This window comes from Moschus berezovskii, chromosome 4, assembly GCF_049115385.1.
Source record: "Moschus berezovskii isolate FMDL1 chromosome 4, NW_MosBer_1.0, whole genome shotgun sequence".
Lineage (NCBI taxonomy): Eukaryota > Metazoa > Chordata > Mammalia > Artiodactyla > Moschidae > Moschus > Moschus berezovskii.
Genome location: NC_142463.1, coordinates 110,137,665 through 110,152,289, shown reverse-complemented (window position 1 = coordinate 110,152,289; position 14,625 = coordinate 110,137,665). Strand labels below are relative to the sequence as shown.

At 37.5% G+C, this 14,625-nt stretch overlaps 1 protein-coding gene across 4 annotated transcripts in view; it reads left to right on the top strand.

The window, feature by feature from the left end:
- Positions 1-14,625, top strand: part of GON4L (gon-4 like) — a 91,247-nt gene that overhangs the window by 21,499 nt on the left and 55,123 nt on the right. For all 4 annotated transcript variants that reach the window (XM_088835858.1, XM_055403096.2, XM_088835857.1 and 1 more), the window contains 3 exons: positions 11,559-11,752; positions 12,466-12,540; positions 12,706-12,756. In XM_088835858.1, the coding sequence (XP_088691984.1) occupies positions 11,559-11,752; positions 12,466-12,540; positions 12,706-12,756 (320 nt within the window). The remainder of the gene's footprint in view (positions 1-11,558; positions 11,753-12,465; positions 12,541-12,705; positions 12,757-14,625) is intronic.

Sequence of the window (14,625 nt, the reverse complement as noted above, 5' to 3'; positions counted from 1 at the left end):
TCCCCTCTACCTTTCCCCACTGGTAACCATAAGTTCATGTTCATTTGTATCATCTTTGTTTTGGTTTGTGTTAATTGCACATACAAGCAATGTCGTAAGATGTTTGTCCTTTGTCTGGTTTGCTTCACTCAGTATGACACTCTCTAGTTCCATCCTTATTGCTGCAAATGGCATTATTTCATTCTTTGAATTCTTTATTTCATTCTTTCATTCCATTGTATGTATGTTCCACATCTTCCTTGTTCATTCGTCTGTCCGTGGACATTTAGGTTGCTTCCATGTCTTGGCTTTTGTAAACAGTGCTGCAATGGAAATTGGGGTGTATGAATCCTTTTGGACCATGTTTTTCTGTGTATATATGCCCAAGAGTGGGATCGCATCGTGAGGCAGATTCTTAACTACTGAGAGAAGTCCAATTTTGTCTTCTATTTTTCTTTCACATGTTGCTCTGTAGATTAACAATATACAGTCTTTGAAATTACTGGTCTATCTTAAATTAGTACTTTTACCACGTCAAACAATGTAAGAACTTTACAACAATTTTATTCCATATATCTATTTCTGCCTTTTGTGTTGATACTGTATTTTACTGCTTCATTTGTTTTAAACCCCATGATACTTGTTTTTTTTCTTTTTCGCTGAAGATTTGTCTCTTTGTTTATCTTTGGTTGTGCTGGGTCTTCGTTGCTGCGCGGGCTTTTCTCTAGTTGTGGCGAGTGGGGACTACTCTCTAGTTACAGTGTGTGGCTTTCTCATCGTGGTGGCTTGTTGCAGAGCATGGACTCTAGGGTCCTCAGGCTTCAGCAGTTCAGCAGGTGGTAGTTGCACTTCCAGGCTCTAGAGCACAGGCTCAATAGTTGGTGCACGGGGTTAGTTACTCCGAGACATGTGGGATCGTCCCGGACCAGGGATTGAACCTGTATCTCCTGCATTGGCACTTGGATTCTCTACCACTGAGTGACCAGGGAAACTTCTGAACACTAGTGGGTTTTCACTTTTTATCTCTTTAGGATTGTAGAGTTACTTGAATATGAGATTTGATATTTTCTCAGTTAAAAAAATCCTTGATAATATTTTAAAAATATCATTTCTGTCCTCCAGAATGGTATTCCAGTTATATGTTTGTTAGATTTTTTTCACCATGTCCTGTATATATTCATTTTTCTCTATATTCTTTTCTTTTTTCCTTCATGCATCAGTTTCTGGTGTTCTGTATTGTGGTTCACTAGTTTTTTGTTTTGCTGAGTCTATTTAATTTTTCATGCCAGTTTAGCACTATGGATTTTGTATTTCTGTTTCTCCATCGTTTCCTTTATTTTCTTGGCTGTATTAATCATAATTATTTAAAAATCCCTTTTCCTGTGTCTGACTCACCCATAGTTCGTTCTTGTTTTTGCTGTCGCCTGTCGCCCTCCTGCGCCCCCTGGTGTTTGGGCCTTTTGGTTCTGTGTTTCCTGTGCTGTAATTTTCTATTGGATAGTGGGCAGTGTGGGTGAAACATTCTCCAGGCTTTTGTGTTGTTATCTTCCTCCAGAGATGATTATGTTTTCTTTAAGCAGGCAGATAATTTTGGAGGGTGAATAAAATTCAGTCTAGTGTTTGTTTTATGCTATATTAAGACTTCTTTGTTTCAACTTTCTACTTATTTCTAGATGGTGGCCTGTATTTCTAGTGGGTGGCTCCTCTGGGGTTTCATCACTTAGTCTGGCAAGAATGCTGCTTTCAGCTTGGATTCTCCTTACGTGCTTCCCTTCTCTGAAGGATGACAACTCCTTAAATCATGTCTGTAGTGGTGGTTAGCCAGTGCCTTCAGACTGTTCATATTCAGACTATATATATTTTATTCTGCTTTAATGCAATTTTATAGTTTAATATAATTTCACAGTTGTTTTTGGCACGAAGGTTTCATCTGATAAAAAATACATTGTTGTGACCAGAATCAGAAGTCCTGGGTGTGTGACAGGGCTGTTAAGCAGCTTTTTTCATACACCAAAGCAGCTTTGGTGATTCAGATATTACAGAACCCACCCATATTTTTATTGACATCATCCACTTTACAGTACATTTACAGTGCAAATTTACTTTCAATTTATTGCTTACCTCATTAAATCTGCTCCTTTGCGAATACCTTGTTTTTAAGCCACATCCCACCTTTTTCATAAAAGGAGAAATTAGATTTCCTTCTTTATTCTAGTCTGATTTTTATAGAGCAGCTTCCTTTTAAAAATTTTTTTGATTTCAGTTTTTTAAAATTCTCAGAGTCAGTGGTATCCAAGTATTTTAAAAGTAAAATAAAAGGTTAGTTCTATTTTTTTTTTAAATTTTATTTATTTATTTATTTTTTTGCTTTACAATAGTTTAACATGAACAATCAGAACTAATTAACAGTATAACAATATTTTACAACTGAAATAATTAAAATAAACTATAAAATTACTACATAAAACAGGTCTGATCTAGCTTATTTACTTTCTATAATCTCTTCAGTGCTGCAAAACCATTTATTTCTTTTTTTTTTTCATGTTTTAATAAACACTTCGTCTTTTTGTATTGCTTTTTTTTTTTCATCACAATAATAGAAATATAACATATATCACTGTAAAACACATTTCCACATAAATGCTGATAAGCACAAAATATTTTTCATCATTTACATTTTAACTGTAATAATATATGGCAGAATTAAAGCTGCATCCATCATGTGTCTAACTCACCTTGCTGTAATGAATTTTTAAATGTAATGGTTTCTGTCGCAAAGTAAAATCGTACATAATGTCTAGTGACAAAGTACGCTGGTGGATGGGTGGATTTGGAAAATGGAAATGCAACTTCATTTTTAATTAGATTTATAAACTTCACCATCTCCACCTCCAGCCAGCTTCCCAACCCTCCCTCCCACCACCATTATTTATTTATTTATTTAAAATGAGGCTTTTAATTAATGTTTGACAGAGCTGATTCAGGTTGAATAGACTAAATTTCTTTAAACAAACTTACTTATACTCCAGAGTCCTTTAAAAACTTAATAGCATTTATACATTGAAGGTATTTGATTTTCTTGTAACTAGCACTTCAAATGCAACAAGCATTTGAAGCAACAAGCATTTGCCCCAACAAGTAAAACTTTCTACAGTTCATAACTTTTATAAATAAAATAAATTAAATGTACAGTGAATAAGTTCTCTGAAATATTTCAATATTTCTGCAGGTTTAGTAACATCGTAAAATACATTTCAACTAAAATTCACAAATCTAAAAACCTGTTAGGCATTTTTAGGCGTTTTAAGTTGGAAATGAAGACCAATGTTACATCGTAATATGCCAATTACAAATAGTACTTTAAATAGCAAATACTACAGTTTGTCCCAAACTTTAAAAACTATTCATGAACTCAACACTGAACTATTGATGGCTATGAGAATTGTTTCCTAGCCTTTTTGAAAATTTCAACCCATTTACGTTTAAGGTAATTATTGATAAGTACGATCCCGTAGCCATTTTCTTTATTACTTTGGGTTCAAGTTTATACACTCTTTCTGTGTTTCCTGTCTAGAGAAGATCCTTTAGCATTTGTTGGAGAGCTGGTTTGGTGATGCTGAATTCCCTCAGCTTTTGCTTGTCTGTAAAGCTTTTGATTTCTCCTTCATATTTGAATGAGAGCCTTGCTGGGTATAATAATCTGGGCTGTAGGGTATTTTCTTTCATCACTTTAAGTATGTCTTGCCACTCCCTTCTGGCCTGAAGAGTTTCTGTTGAAAGATCAGCTGTTATCCTTATGGGAATCCCCTTATGTGTTATTTGCTGCTTTTCCCTTGCTGCTTTTAATATTTGTTCTTTGTGTTTGATCTTTGTTAATTTGATTAATATGTGTCTTGGAGTATTTCGCCTTGGGTTTATCCTGTTGGGGACTCTCTGGGTTTCTTGGACTTGGGTGATTATTTCTTTCCCTATTTTAGGGAAGTTTTCAACTATTATCTCCTCAAGTATTCTCTCATGGTCTTTCTTTTTGTCTTCTTCTTCTGGGACTCCTATGATTCGAATGTTGGAGCGTTTAACATTGTCCCAGAGGTCTCTAATATTGTCCTCATTTCTTTTAATTCGTTTTTCTTTTTTCCTCTCTGTTTCATTTATTTCTACAATTTTATCTTCTAGTTCGCTAATCCTGTCTTCTGCCTCTGTTATTCTATTGTTTGTTCCCTCCAGAGTGTTTCTGATCTCATCTATTGCATTATTCATTGTATATTGACTCTTTTTTATTTCTTCTAAGTCCTTATTAAATCTTTCTTCCATCTTCTCAATCCTTTTCTCCAGGTTATTTATCTGTAACTCCATTTTGCTTTCAAGATTTTGAATCATTTTCACCATCAAAATTTGAAATTCTTTATCAGGTAGATTCCCTATATCTTCTTCTTTTGTTTGTGTTGGTGGGCAATTATCTTGTTCCTTTACTTGCTGGGTATTTCTCTGCCTCTTCATCTTGCTTATATTGCTTTGCTTGGGGTGGCCTTTCCCTCTTCTTGCAGTTTGTGGAGTTCTCTTTATTATGTAGTTTCTTCGCTGTGTGTGGGGTTGGACGGGTGACTTGTCCGGGTTCCCTGGTTAGGGAGGCATGTGTCAGTGTTTTGGTGGGTGGAGCTTGATTTCTTCTCTTTCCTTTAGAAGACAATGGCTGCTTTTCTGGGAGCCTGATGTCCTCTGCCAGTATTCAGATGTTGTTTTGTGGACTTTACTCCGCATTCAAATGTTCTTTTGATGAATTTGTGGGGAAGAAAGTGGTCTCGCCGTCTTATCCCTCCGCCATCTTGTTCCTTCCTCCCCAGAACACTGGATTCTTATATTCCACTTGATCGTGGAGTACCTCTTCCCAGCTGCTCCAGCAAGGCGCAGCCGCTGTACCTTACCTTGGACGAGGGGTATCTCCTCAAGGCCGCCCCTCCTGCTTTGAATGTGGATCAGCTCCTCTCGGCCCTCCGGTGCCCAAGCAGCCACCGCCTCCTGGACGTGGTACAGCTCCTCTCGGCCACCGCCCTAACCCTGGGTGCGGGGCAGCTCCTCTCAGCCACGATTCTGCACGTGGTCGGTTGCGCCGGGAGCCGGGCGTCTCTCGCGTCTGCGCCGCCGGGAGCCGGGTAGACTTCTCTTGACTGAGGCAGTTTCTCAGACTTTTCTCTTTTTTTGATGTCAACTAAAAGGTTAGTTCTAAAACAGAGTAACAAGTAACTGAATTATCTGTTCTTTCTTGGATTGTCTGTGCAGTGTATTGGAATGTATTAAATTTTCCTTATACAACCACATTCCCTATTAAACTCAGCCTTAAAACCAGAAATCAGAGGAGAAATATGTGTGATGTGATTTAGAAGGATGTAGTTAATTGGGATGGTCTTACCCCACAGTCATTACATTGATTCTTGTAAGATAACCATTCTAAATGGGAGTTATGGTTAACTCTGATGCTTTTTCCATTAAAAAAATATTTTCTGTAGTAAATTTTATTTCCGTTTTAATCCTGTAATAACTTTTCTTCTTAGTTCTTTTAATTTGTTTTTTTATTTGTCTTTATTATATTTTTATTGGGGTTAATGTTTTTCTGTGTGTATTTTAAAGCAGTATTTCTCAAAATGTGGTCTGAAAACCAGTGTTAGTTGAGAACTGTTTGTTACTGGTTTGAAACAAATAATTCATGGACACTGAGACTAAAACTTTAAAAATTTGACATTCATAACATTGTAAAAATTGTAACATTTGACAGTATGGCTGTATTCTTTTTTTTTTAATTGGAGGCTAATTATTTTACAATATTATATTGGTTGGTTTTGCCATACATTGACATGAATCCGCCCCGGCTGTACATGAGTTCCCCTTCCTGAACCCCCCTCCCACCTCCCTCCTCCCCTTATCCTCCCTCTGGGTCATCCCCGTGCACCAGCCCCGAGCATCCTGTATCATGCGTCGAACTTGGACTGGTGATTTGTTTCACATATGATAATATACATGTTTCAATGCCAGTCTCCCAAATCATGCCACCCTCGCCCTCTCCCACAGAGTCCACTGTGACTTAGCAGTAGCAGTAGCAGCTGTTTGTATATTTTGGAGATTAATTCTTTGTCAGTTGTTTCATTTGCTATTATTTTCTCCCATTCTGAAGGCTGTCTTTTCACCTTGCTTATAGTTTCCTTTGCTCTGCTGCTGCTCCTGCTGCTGCTAAGTCACTTCAGTTGTGTCCGACTCTGTGTGACCCCATAGACGGCAGCCCCCCGGGCTCCCCCGTCCCTGGGATTCTCCAGGCAAGAACACTGGAGTGGGTTGCCATTTCTTTCTCCAATGTGTGAAAGTGAAAAGTGAAAGTGAAGTCACTCAGTCGTGTCCGACCCTTAGCAACCCCACGGACTGCAGCCTACCAGGTTCCTCCATCCATGGGATTTTCTAGGCAAGAGTACTGGAGTGGCTTGCCATTGCCTTCTCCATCCTTTGCTGTGCGGAAGCTTTTAATTTTAATTAGGTCCCATTTGTTTATTTTTGCTTTTATTTCCAATATTCTGGGAGGTGGGTCATGGAGGATCCTGCTGTGATTTATGTCAGAGAGTGTTTTGCCTATGTTCTCCTCTAGGAGTTTTATAGTTTCTGGTCTTACCTTTAGATCTTTAATCCATTTTGAGTTTATTTTTGTGTATGGTGTTAGGAAGTGTTCTAGTTTAATTCTTTTACAAGTGGCTGACCAGTTTTCCCAGCACCACTTGTTAAAGAGACTGTCTTTTCACCATTTTATATTCTTGCCTCCTTTGTCAAAGATAAGGTGTCCATAAGTGCGTGGATTTATCTCTGGGCTTTCTATTTTGTTTCATTGATCTATATTTCTGTCTTTATGCCAGTACCATACTGTCTTGATGACTGTGGCTTTGTAGTAGAGCCTGAAGTCTGGCAGATTGATTCCCCCAGTTCTATTCTTCTTCAAGATTGCTTTGGCTATTCGAGGTTTTTTGTATCTCCATACAAATTGTGAGATTATTTGTTCTATCTCTGTGAAAAATATCTTTGGTAGCTTGATAGGGATTGCACTGAATGTGTAAATTACTTTGGGTAGTATACTCATTTTCACAATATTTATTCTTCCAATCCACGAACACGGTATAAATCTCCATCTATTAGTGTCCTCTTTGATTACTTTCACTAGTGTTTTATAGTTTTTTATGTACAAGTCTTTTGTTTCTTTAGGTAGATATATTCCTAAGTATTTTATTCTTTTCGTTGCAACAGTGAATGGAATAAGTTTCCTTAATTTCTCTTTCTATTTTCTCATTATTAGTGTATAGGAATGCAAGGGATTTCTGTGTGTTGATTTTATATCCTGCAAATTTACTGCATTCATTGATTAGCTCTAGTAGTTTTTTGGTAGAGTCTTTAGGGTTTTCTGTGTAGAGGATCATGTCATCAGCGAACAGTGAAAGTTTTACTTCTTCTTGGCTATATTCTTAATTTATAAAAATGTGAGTCTACAGTGGATTCGCCACAGAGTTTGAGGACACTGTTTTAAAGGGTAATTTGGTTACTCATCAGCTGTCTATATATAATTTTATAAATTTTTAGCTGCTTGCATTGTAAGTTTTCTTTTTTTGGTCTTTTATGAATTTTGGTTACATTTTGTAGGTTAAATTTTGTAATGAATATTTTAAGTTATTAGGTTACATTTTAGCTAATAACATACTTTATTATTTCTAGTATAATAGTAATAGTTTTAACTTGTGTCTTTCAAACTTTTTTCTCCTTAGTTTTGCAGTTGATAGTGTTACTAACAACTTGATAGGTTATGAATATGAAACTGAATCAAAACTTCTTCAGGTGTCAGAAATCCTTTTCTTGTTCTGCAAGTACCGGGTCTTTGTTCAAGTGCTGATGAACTGAGGAGGGAAAGGTGTGGGATTACAGAAAGCAGGAACTGGCTGGATTGGTCTGCATGAGAAAGGATGCAAGAGGAAAGGAAGAGCGAAGAGGAGATTTAAGAGTGGTGAGAGAGAGAGGAGTTTTGGAGTTTATGAGAAAAGAGGTAAATGAGGTGAGAAGAAAGACTTTGGGAAAAGATATGAATACAAACGTTTTAGAAAGTTTTGTTGTATATTATGCTACATGATTTCCCTTTTGCTGCTTTCTCAAATGACCATCAGTAAAGAGCTTTATCACTTTATCACTTCTGATGCATTCCAGAGTTTTATATTTCTTTTGCATCTATCACTCTGTTGGAATGTGCCTCAGGATAGTCCATTTTAGTTTGTTACACAGATGTAAGGTGTGTATGTTTGAATTCTACCTTTTGTCTCTTAAAAGTCATTATCAATTTTTTTCTGTATTATTAAAAATTGTTTGTAGTCATTTTTAACTTGTTGTCCACTCCACCCCACCCCCCAGGCTCACATAAAAGGGACTGAACTCAGTATTTGGGAGATGTTCTAACTGACCTTCATGCCAAGGCAGCAACAAAAGCCTCTTGAAAGAAGAGGGGGAGGTGGGTGGCATGCATGCATGCGTGAAGTCCATTGTGTCCATTCAACAGATGGTTATTTTTAATGGCTCAGTTACAGTCCAGTATATGGGTGTCCCACTTCACGTAACTGTTTTTTTTTCATATTGCCTGTGCACACAAAAAGTGTTACCTGCCTTTTCAGTAAAGAATGAATGAAAAAAAAAGAATGAATGTTGCTTACTGTCAGCCCACAAGCCACTGTAGCCACAGCACCGTCCTCACCCTAAGGGTGTGCCCTTAGGGGAATTCAAGATAGAGAAAAAAGGATATTGGCCCTCAATAGTTAAGATGCATAGCTAATAACTCCAGTGAACCCACAACTCTTACATCTTCCCTTACATAGAAAAGCACTAAATCATTAACTTGAGATGTCATTTTTTGCAGTTAGCAGTAATCTTTTGATGTTCAACTATGTATCTTTTTTTTTTCAGCAAAAACTTCTATATATCCTGGGTTCTCCTTTATCTCTATGGTACAGCTCCTCAGAACCATCTGAGAGGCTGTCTTCAAGGCTGTAGTCCTCAGTAAGGATAATAAACATAATTTGTAACTTTCAGGTTGTGTGTTTTTCTTCAATTGGTATTTAGGTGTTTTCCATGTTTTTGCATAAGTAGTTGATGTTGAAATAAATAACTTGATTAGTCTTTACATGTGTTGTTCAGTTGCTCGGTTGTGTCCAACTCTTTGCGACCTCAGGGACTGCAGCATGCCAGGCTTCCCTGTCCTTCACCATCTCCCAGAGTTTGCTCAGTGATTACATATATAGTTATTTCCTTAAGCAGAATTATTGGATTGAAAGTTATGAGCACTTATCAAATTCTTCATATATATTCATAAGTGAAAAAGCAGTTGTTTGAAGTTACTAATTTTCACAGAATAAATATTGCCAGAGTGCAGGTTGCAGGTCATAAAACCTTTTTAAACCAAAAAGATTGTCTTGATGTTAATTTTCTCTAATTCCTTGTTTTCATTTGGTAGCAGACCAAAAAGTTTCAGAGAGATGAGGACCTCATTTTGGTACTGTGTGATAATCTTCCTCAAGATTAACGAGAATTCTCCAAGCCAGTCTTCAACAGTGTGTGAACCAAGAACTTCCATATGTTCAGGCTGGATTTGGAAAAGGCAGAGGAACCAGAAATCAAATTGCCAACATCTGTTTTATCGTAAAAGCGAGAGAGTTCTAGAAAAACATCTACTTCTGCTTTATTGACTACGCCAAAGCCTTTGACCGTATGGATAACAACAAACTGTGGGAAATTCTTAGAGAGATGGGAATACCAGACTATTTTACCTGCCTCCTGAGAAATTTGTATGCAGATCAAGAAGCAACAGTTCAAACTGGACATGGAACAACAGACTGGTTCCAAATGGGGGAAGGAGTACGTCAAGACTAAATATTGTCACCCTGCTTAAATATTTAACTTCTATTCAGAGTACATCATGTGAAACGCTGGGCTGGAAGAAGCACAAGCTGGAATCAAGATTGCTGGGAGAAATATCAGTAACCTCAGATAGGCAGATGACACACTCTTATGGCAGAAAGCAAAGAACTAAAGAGCCTCTTGATGAAAGTGAAAGAGGAGAGTGAAAAAGTTGGCTTAAAACTCAACATTCAAAAAACAAAGATCATGGCATCTGGTCCCATCACTTCATCATGGCAAATAGATGGGGAAACAATGGAAACAGTGACAGGCTTTATTTTCTTGGGCTCCAAAATCACTGCAGATGGTGACTGCAGCCATGAAATTAAAAGACGCTTTCTCCTTGGAAGAAAATCTCTGACCAGCCTAGACAGCATATTAAAAAGCAGAGACATTACTTTGCCAACAAAGGTCCGTCTAGTCAAAGCTATGGTTTTTTCAGTAGTCATGTATGGATGTGAGAGTTGAACCATAAAGAAAGCTGAGCGCTGAAGTATTAATGCTTTTGAATGGTGGTGTTGTAGAAGACTCTTGAGGGTCCCTTGGACTGCAAGGAGGTCAAACCAGTCAACCCTGAAGAAAGTCAGTCCTGAATATTCATTGGAAGGACTGATGCTGAAGCTGAAACTCCAATACTTTGGCCTCCTGATGCAAAGAACTGACTCATTAGAAAAGACCCTGATGCTGGGAAAGATTGCAGGCAGGAGGAGAAGGGGATGACAGAGGATGAGATGGTTGGATGGCATCACCGACTCGATGGACATGAGTTTCAGCAAGCGAGAGTTGGTGATGGACAGGGAAGCCTGGCGTGCTGCAGTCCATGGGGTTGCAAAGAGTTGCGCACAACTGCTTGACTGAACTAAATAATCAAGAAGCTTTTCCTTTTATCTGGTTATATATGTACTCCTTTCTTGTAGAATAGAGGTACTTCATCCCCTCCCCCCTTTTTAATATGATTCAGAGTGGATGTTTTTATTGGTTAGCTCCTTGTTTTTCTCTTTTCTAAAGTCAGTAATGTAATAATAATAATAATGATAAATTATGGGTTATAAGGCACTTTGATAGATATTATTTTACTTAATCTGCATGGCATCACTGGTGGGAAGATATCTGTATTTTACAAAAGAAAAAAATTAATCTGTTGCCAAGGTAACCCAGTTAAGTTGTAAATCTGAAAGATAAGTCCTGGATTTTTGATGTGTTATCTGGGCAGTATAGAGTCATAATTAAGACAGTTCTAGAGCTAAAGTGCTTGGCCTCAGAACGTGGCTTTGTCATTATTAGCTCTTGGGAAAGTTGCTTAATCTTTCTGCCTCAGTTTCTCCTCTGTACAGTGGGGAAAGAACGGTCCCTGCCTCATATGGTTGTCATGAGGAATAATGAAGTACTGTGTGTAAAGTGTGTGGAAGAATGCCTGGCCTAATAGGAGTATTCAGGGAATGTTGGGTGTTACTGCTGTGTTCTTCCCACATCTGCCACTCTCACCACTGTTCCATCATAACCTTCTTTGACTCCAGGACCAGACAGCTGGCAGGTGGTTTTTCTTTCACTGTTGACTTTTTGGGTTGTGTTTTGGGAGCAGTTGCTTTGGTATTCTGGTGATGTTCTTGGTTTATTTGCAGAAGAGCATGACAGTGAAGAAAATGAGAAAAGGCGAAAAAAGAAAAAGGGTACCAAGAGGAAAAGAGATGGAAGGGATCAAGAAGAAAGGACTTTGTCTTGTGACCTGAAGCTGGATGACATGCTTGACCGCACCTTAGAGGACGGCGCCAAGCAGCACAACTTGACGGCAGTCAACGTGCGAAACATCCTTCATGTGAGTGCGACTGGGGCAGTTGTGTAGTGGGAGTCCAGTTCTTTCCCAGGAAGCAAGTGGAAATAATGAGGAAACTTTGTAGTCTTGGTATGTGAATTACTAATTTTATGTGTTCTTGGTGGTAAAAGATTCTGCATTTCAAGGTAGCTTTCTCTTTGCATTTGGCTGAAGTTTGAAATGTGAACACACATGAAAGAACTTAATGGAGAAGATAAACTGTTCCTCAGCTTCCTTCCACTGATTTGATTGTTTCTTGTTTAGCAGATTCGAAGATAATGGGAGATGATAATGTTCAAGGTGGATTTACCCTTGTGGGTGAATATGTCTGAAAAGATGCTCAGTTAACAGTTTACAGTACTTTGCACATAAGCAAATTCTCTTCTTTGCTATGTAGAAGTAAAACTATTTATAAGACTTCTGTTATTACTGTTTCTCTTAAGCAGATAGTTAACTGGGGAATTTTATTTTTTTAATGTGCGCCATTCCTGTTAGTATCAGCTAATGAGGGTGATTACTACATTGTTGGAAGCTGTGTGCTTCTCTCCAAAACTAGCTTCTTTGCTTTCAGTTGCCTTGCTTTACCCTAATCTGAAGCCATTTGAGTATCTAGCTCTCATTTATCCTCTACATATATCTGGTAGAGTTACACAGAGATGAGTGTTATCTGGATAATACAAACTTGTTTCATAAAGTGAAATTTCCTCTTTCTCCAGGAAGTAATCACAAATGAACATGTGGTAGCTATGATGAAAGCAGCCATCAGTGAGACGGAAGATATGCCAATGTTTGTGAGTAGTTCTTGTTCTTTCAGTGTCATAAGACAGAGCTATCTGTAAACTGGCAAAGTATAGGAAGGAGGTCATTTGGAAGTTTGTAAATAATGTAACAGTTAGGGACAAACTCAGTCACTCCATGATTTTTACTGAATATTTTCTTCTCATTTTCCTTCTTAGGAGCCCAAAATGACACGCTCTAAACTGAAGGAAGTGGTGGAAAAAGGAGTGGTAGGTGTTCTGTTTTTTCTTTGTTGTATATTTAGCTTTGTTAATATTATCTAATTCCAAGTTATTTGTAGGGCAAAAACTGTAGGAAAGATTTATTATGATCTAGGTTTTCCTCCTTAAAGGAATAGTTATAAAAAGCAAAAAGACATGTGGAGATGGAATATGTGAAATTATTGTCATAGTTTATTTTTATTTTAGTTGCATTTTTGGAAGTGCTAGGTAGATAACTTTTGGAATGTTTGAAAGCGGTGAGTGAGGACAGTGTTTCTGTTCATGTTATGAGATATGTGGCAAAGTGATTAAGGTAGTATATTTCAAATTGTGTTGTCAGGGAACTGTTTAATCTAGGGTAATTAATCACGATCATCCTAGTATGGGTCCCTCACGAGTGTTTACTGAGAAATACATATTTTGGGGCTCACCTCAGACTGAGGAATTGGGACCCATGGGTAGGGCCTGGGAATATGCATTGTTGAATACTAAGGTTTGAGAGCCATTTGAAGACTTTTGAAGCATTCTGATATAGTACAGCAAGCTCTTTGATGCTAGGGACTGTGTTTTCTTCTACTTAACAAGCACATGTCCAGCTTGTGCTGACCTTTTGTGACAAGGCAGGAGTTAGTCCTGAGGAAGTCCATTCTATCTCTGATAGGAAGATTTGCCTCCTGGACCCAAAATACATATTACGGTTTTTGTCTGTTTGTCTGATTCTGTTCCTTGCAGCCCTGTTGAGGAAATATCTGCTCCTCTTTCATATGACCTTTCCTCTAGTTGAAGAATACTAGTATATCTTCTCATAACACTCTTTTCGTGCTAAATGTCCCCCAATTAAAAAAAAAATTTTTTTTTTTTGCCAAGTTGCAAAGCACATAGGATCTTAGTTCCCTAACCGGGAATCGAACCTGAGGCCTCTGCATTGGAAGGTGGATTCTTAACCACTGGACCACAAAGGGAAGTCCCATGCATTGGCTTTTTTTGATAATCACATCATATATATATATATCTATATATATCTATATATATTTATATATATCTATATATATCTATATATATCTATATATATCTATATATATATCTAATTGACTAACTCTGGTTGCATAAAGTGAAATTTCATCTTCGGGAAAGTAATTACAAATGAACATGTGGTAGCTATGATGAAAGCAGCCATCAATGATACAGAAGTTATATGAAGTCTGCCTGACATAGAATATAATTAACATTAATTCCATATTTGATTTGGAAAAAAAAACCCAAGGAGATCCAAATCAGGCTCTAGATTATGTTTACCAACCATGTATACAGTTGCATAGAAGGTGGACATGCCAAGACTGTAGTTTATATGGGGAGCAAGGTTTAAAGTCCATTTCTCTTGCTTTTTAATGCTTAATAGAGTGACTCCTTCCTGATGGATTTGGCAGTAGGGAAATCTGTTGGTTTAAAAACAAACATGAGATGAACTGTGGAGCTGAATCACATTACTCCCTTTACCGTATATTGGGCCTGGCTACACAGAGCTAGGTGAATAGCTACAACATAGCAGGGCTGAGAAGATATGGAGGACCTAAGGATTCTTCTAGAGACAAAACCTAATGACCTACTGGAGTTTGTTCATGATGATTTTGTTTGGGTCACCATTAGATGGTCAAGAAATTATACACTCCAGTTACACACTCTAATGGCATTTTGTCAAGAGTATATAAGAGATTTTAAAGGACTCTTTAAAAAACTTCCCCCCCACCAACTCTATTCTTTAAAAATTAAGAAAAAGTTAAAAGAATTTTAGAGTGAATCTAGATTCCATCTAGACTTAACAGTTGTAAAATTTTGCCATATTTGCTTTATATGTACATATATCTATTTTTTTTCCTG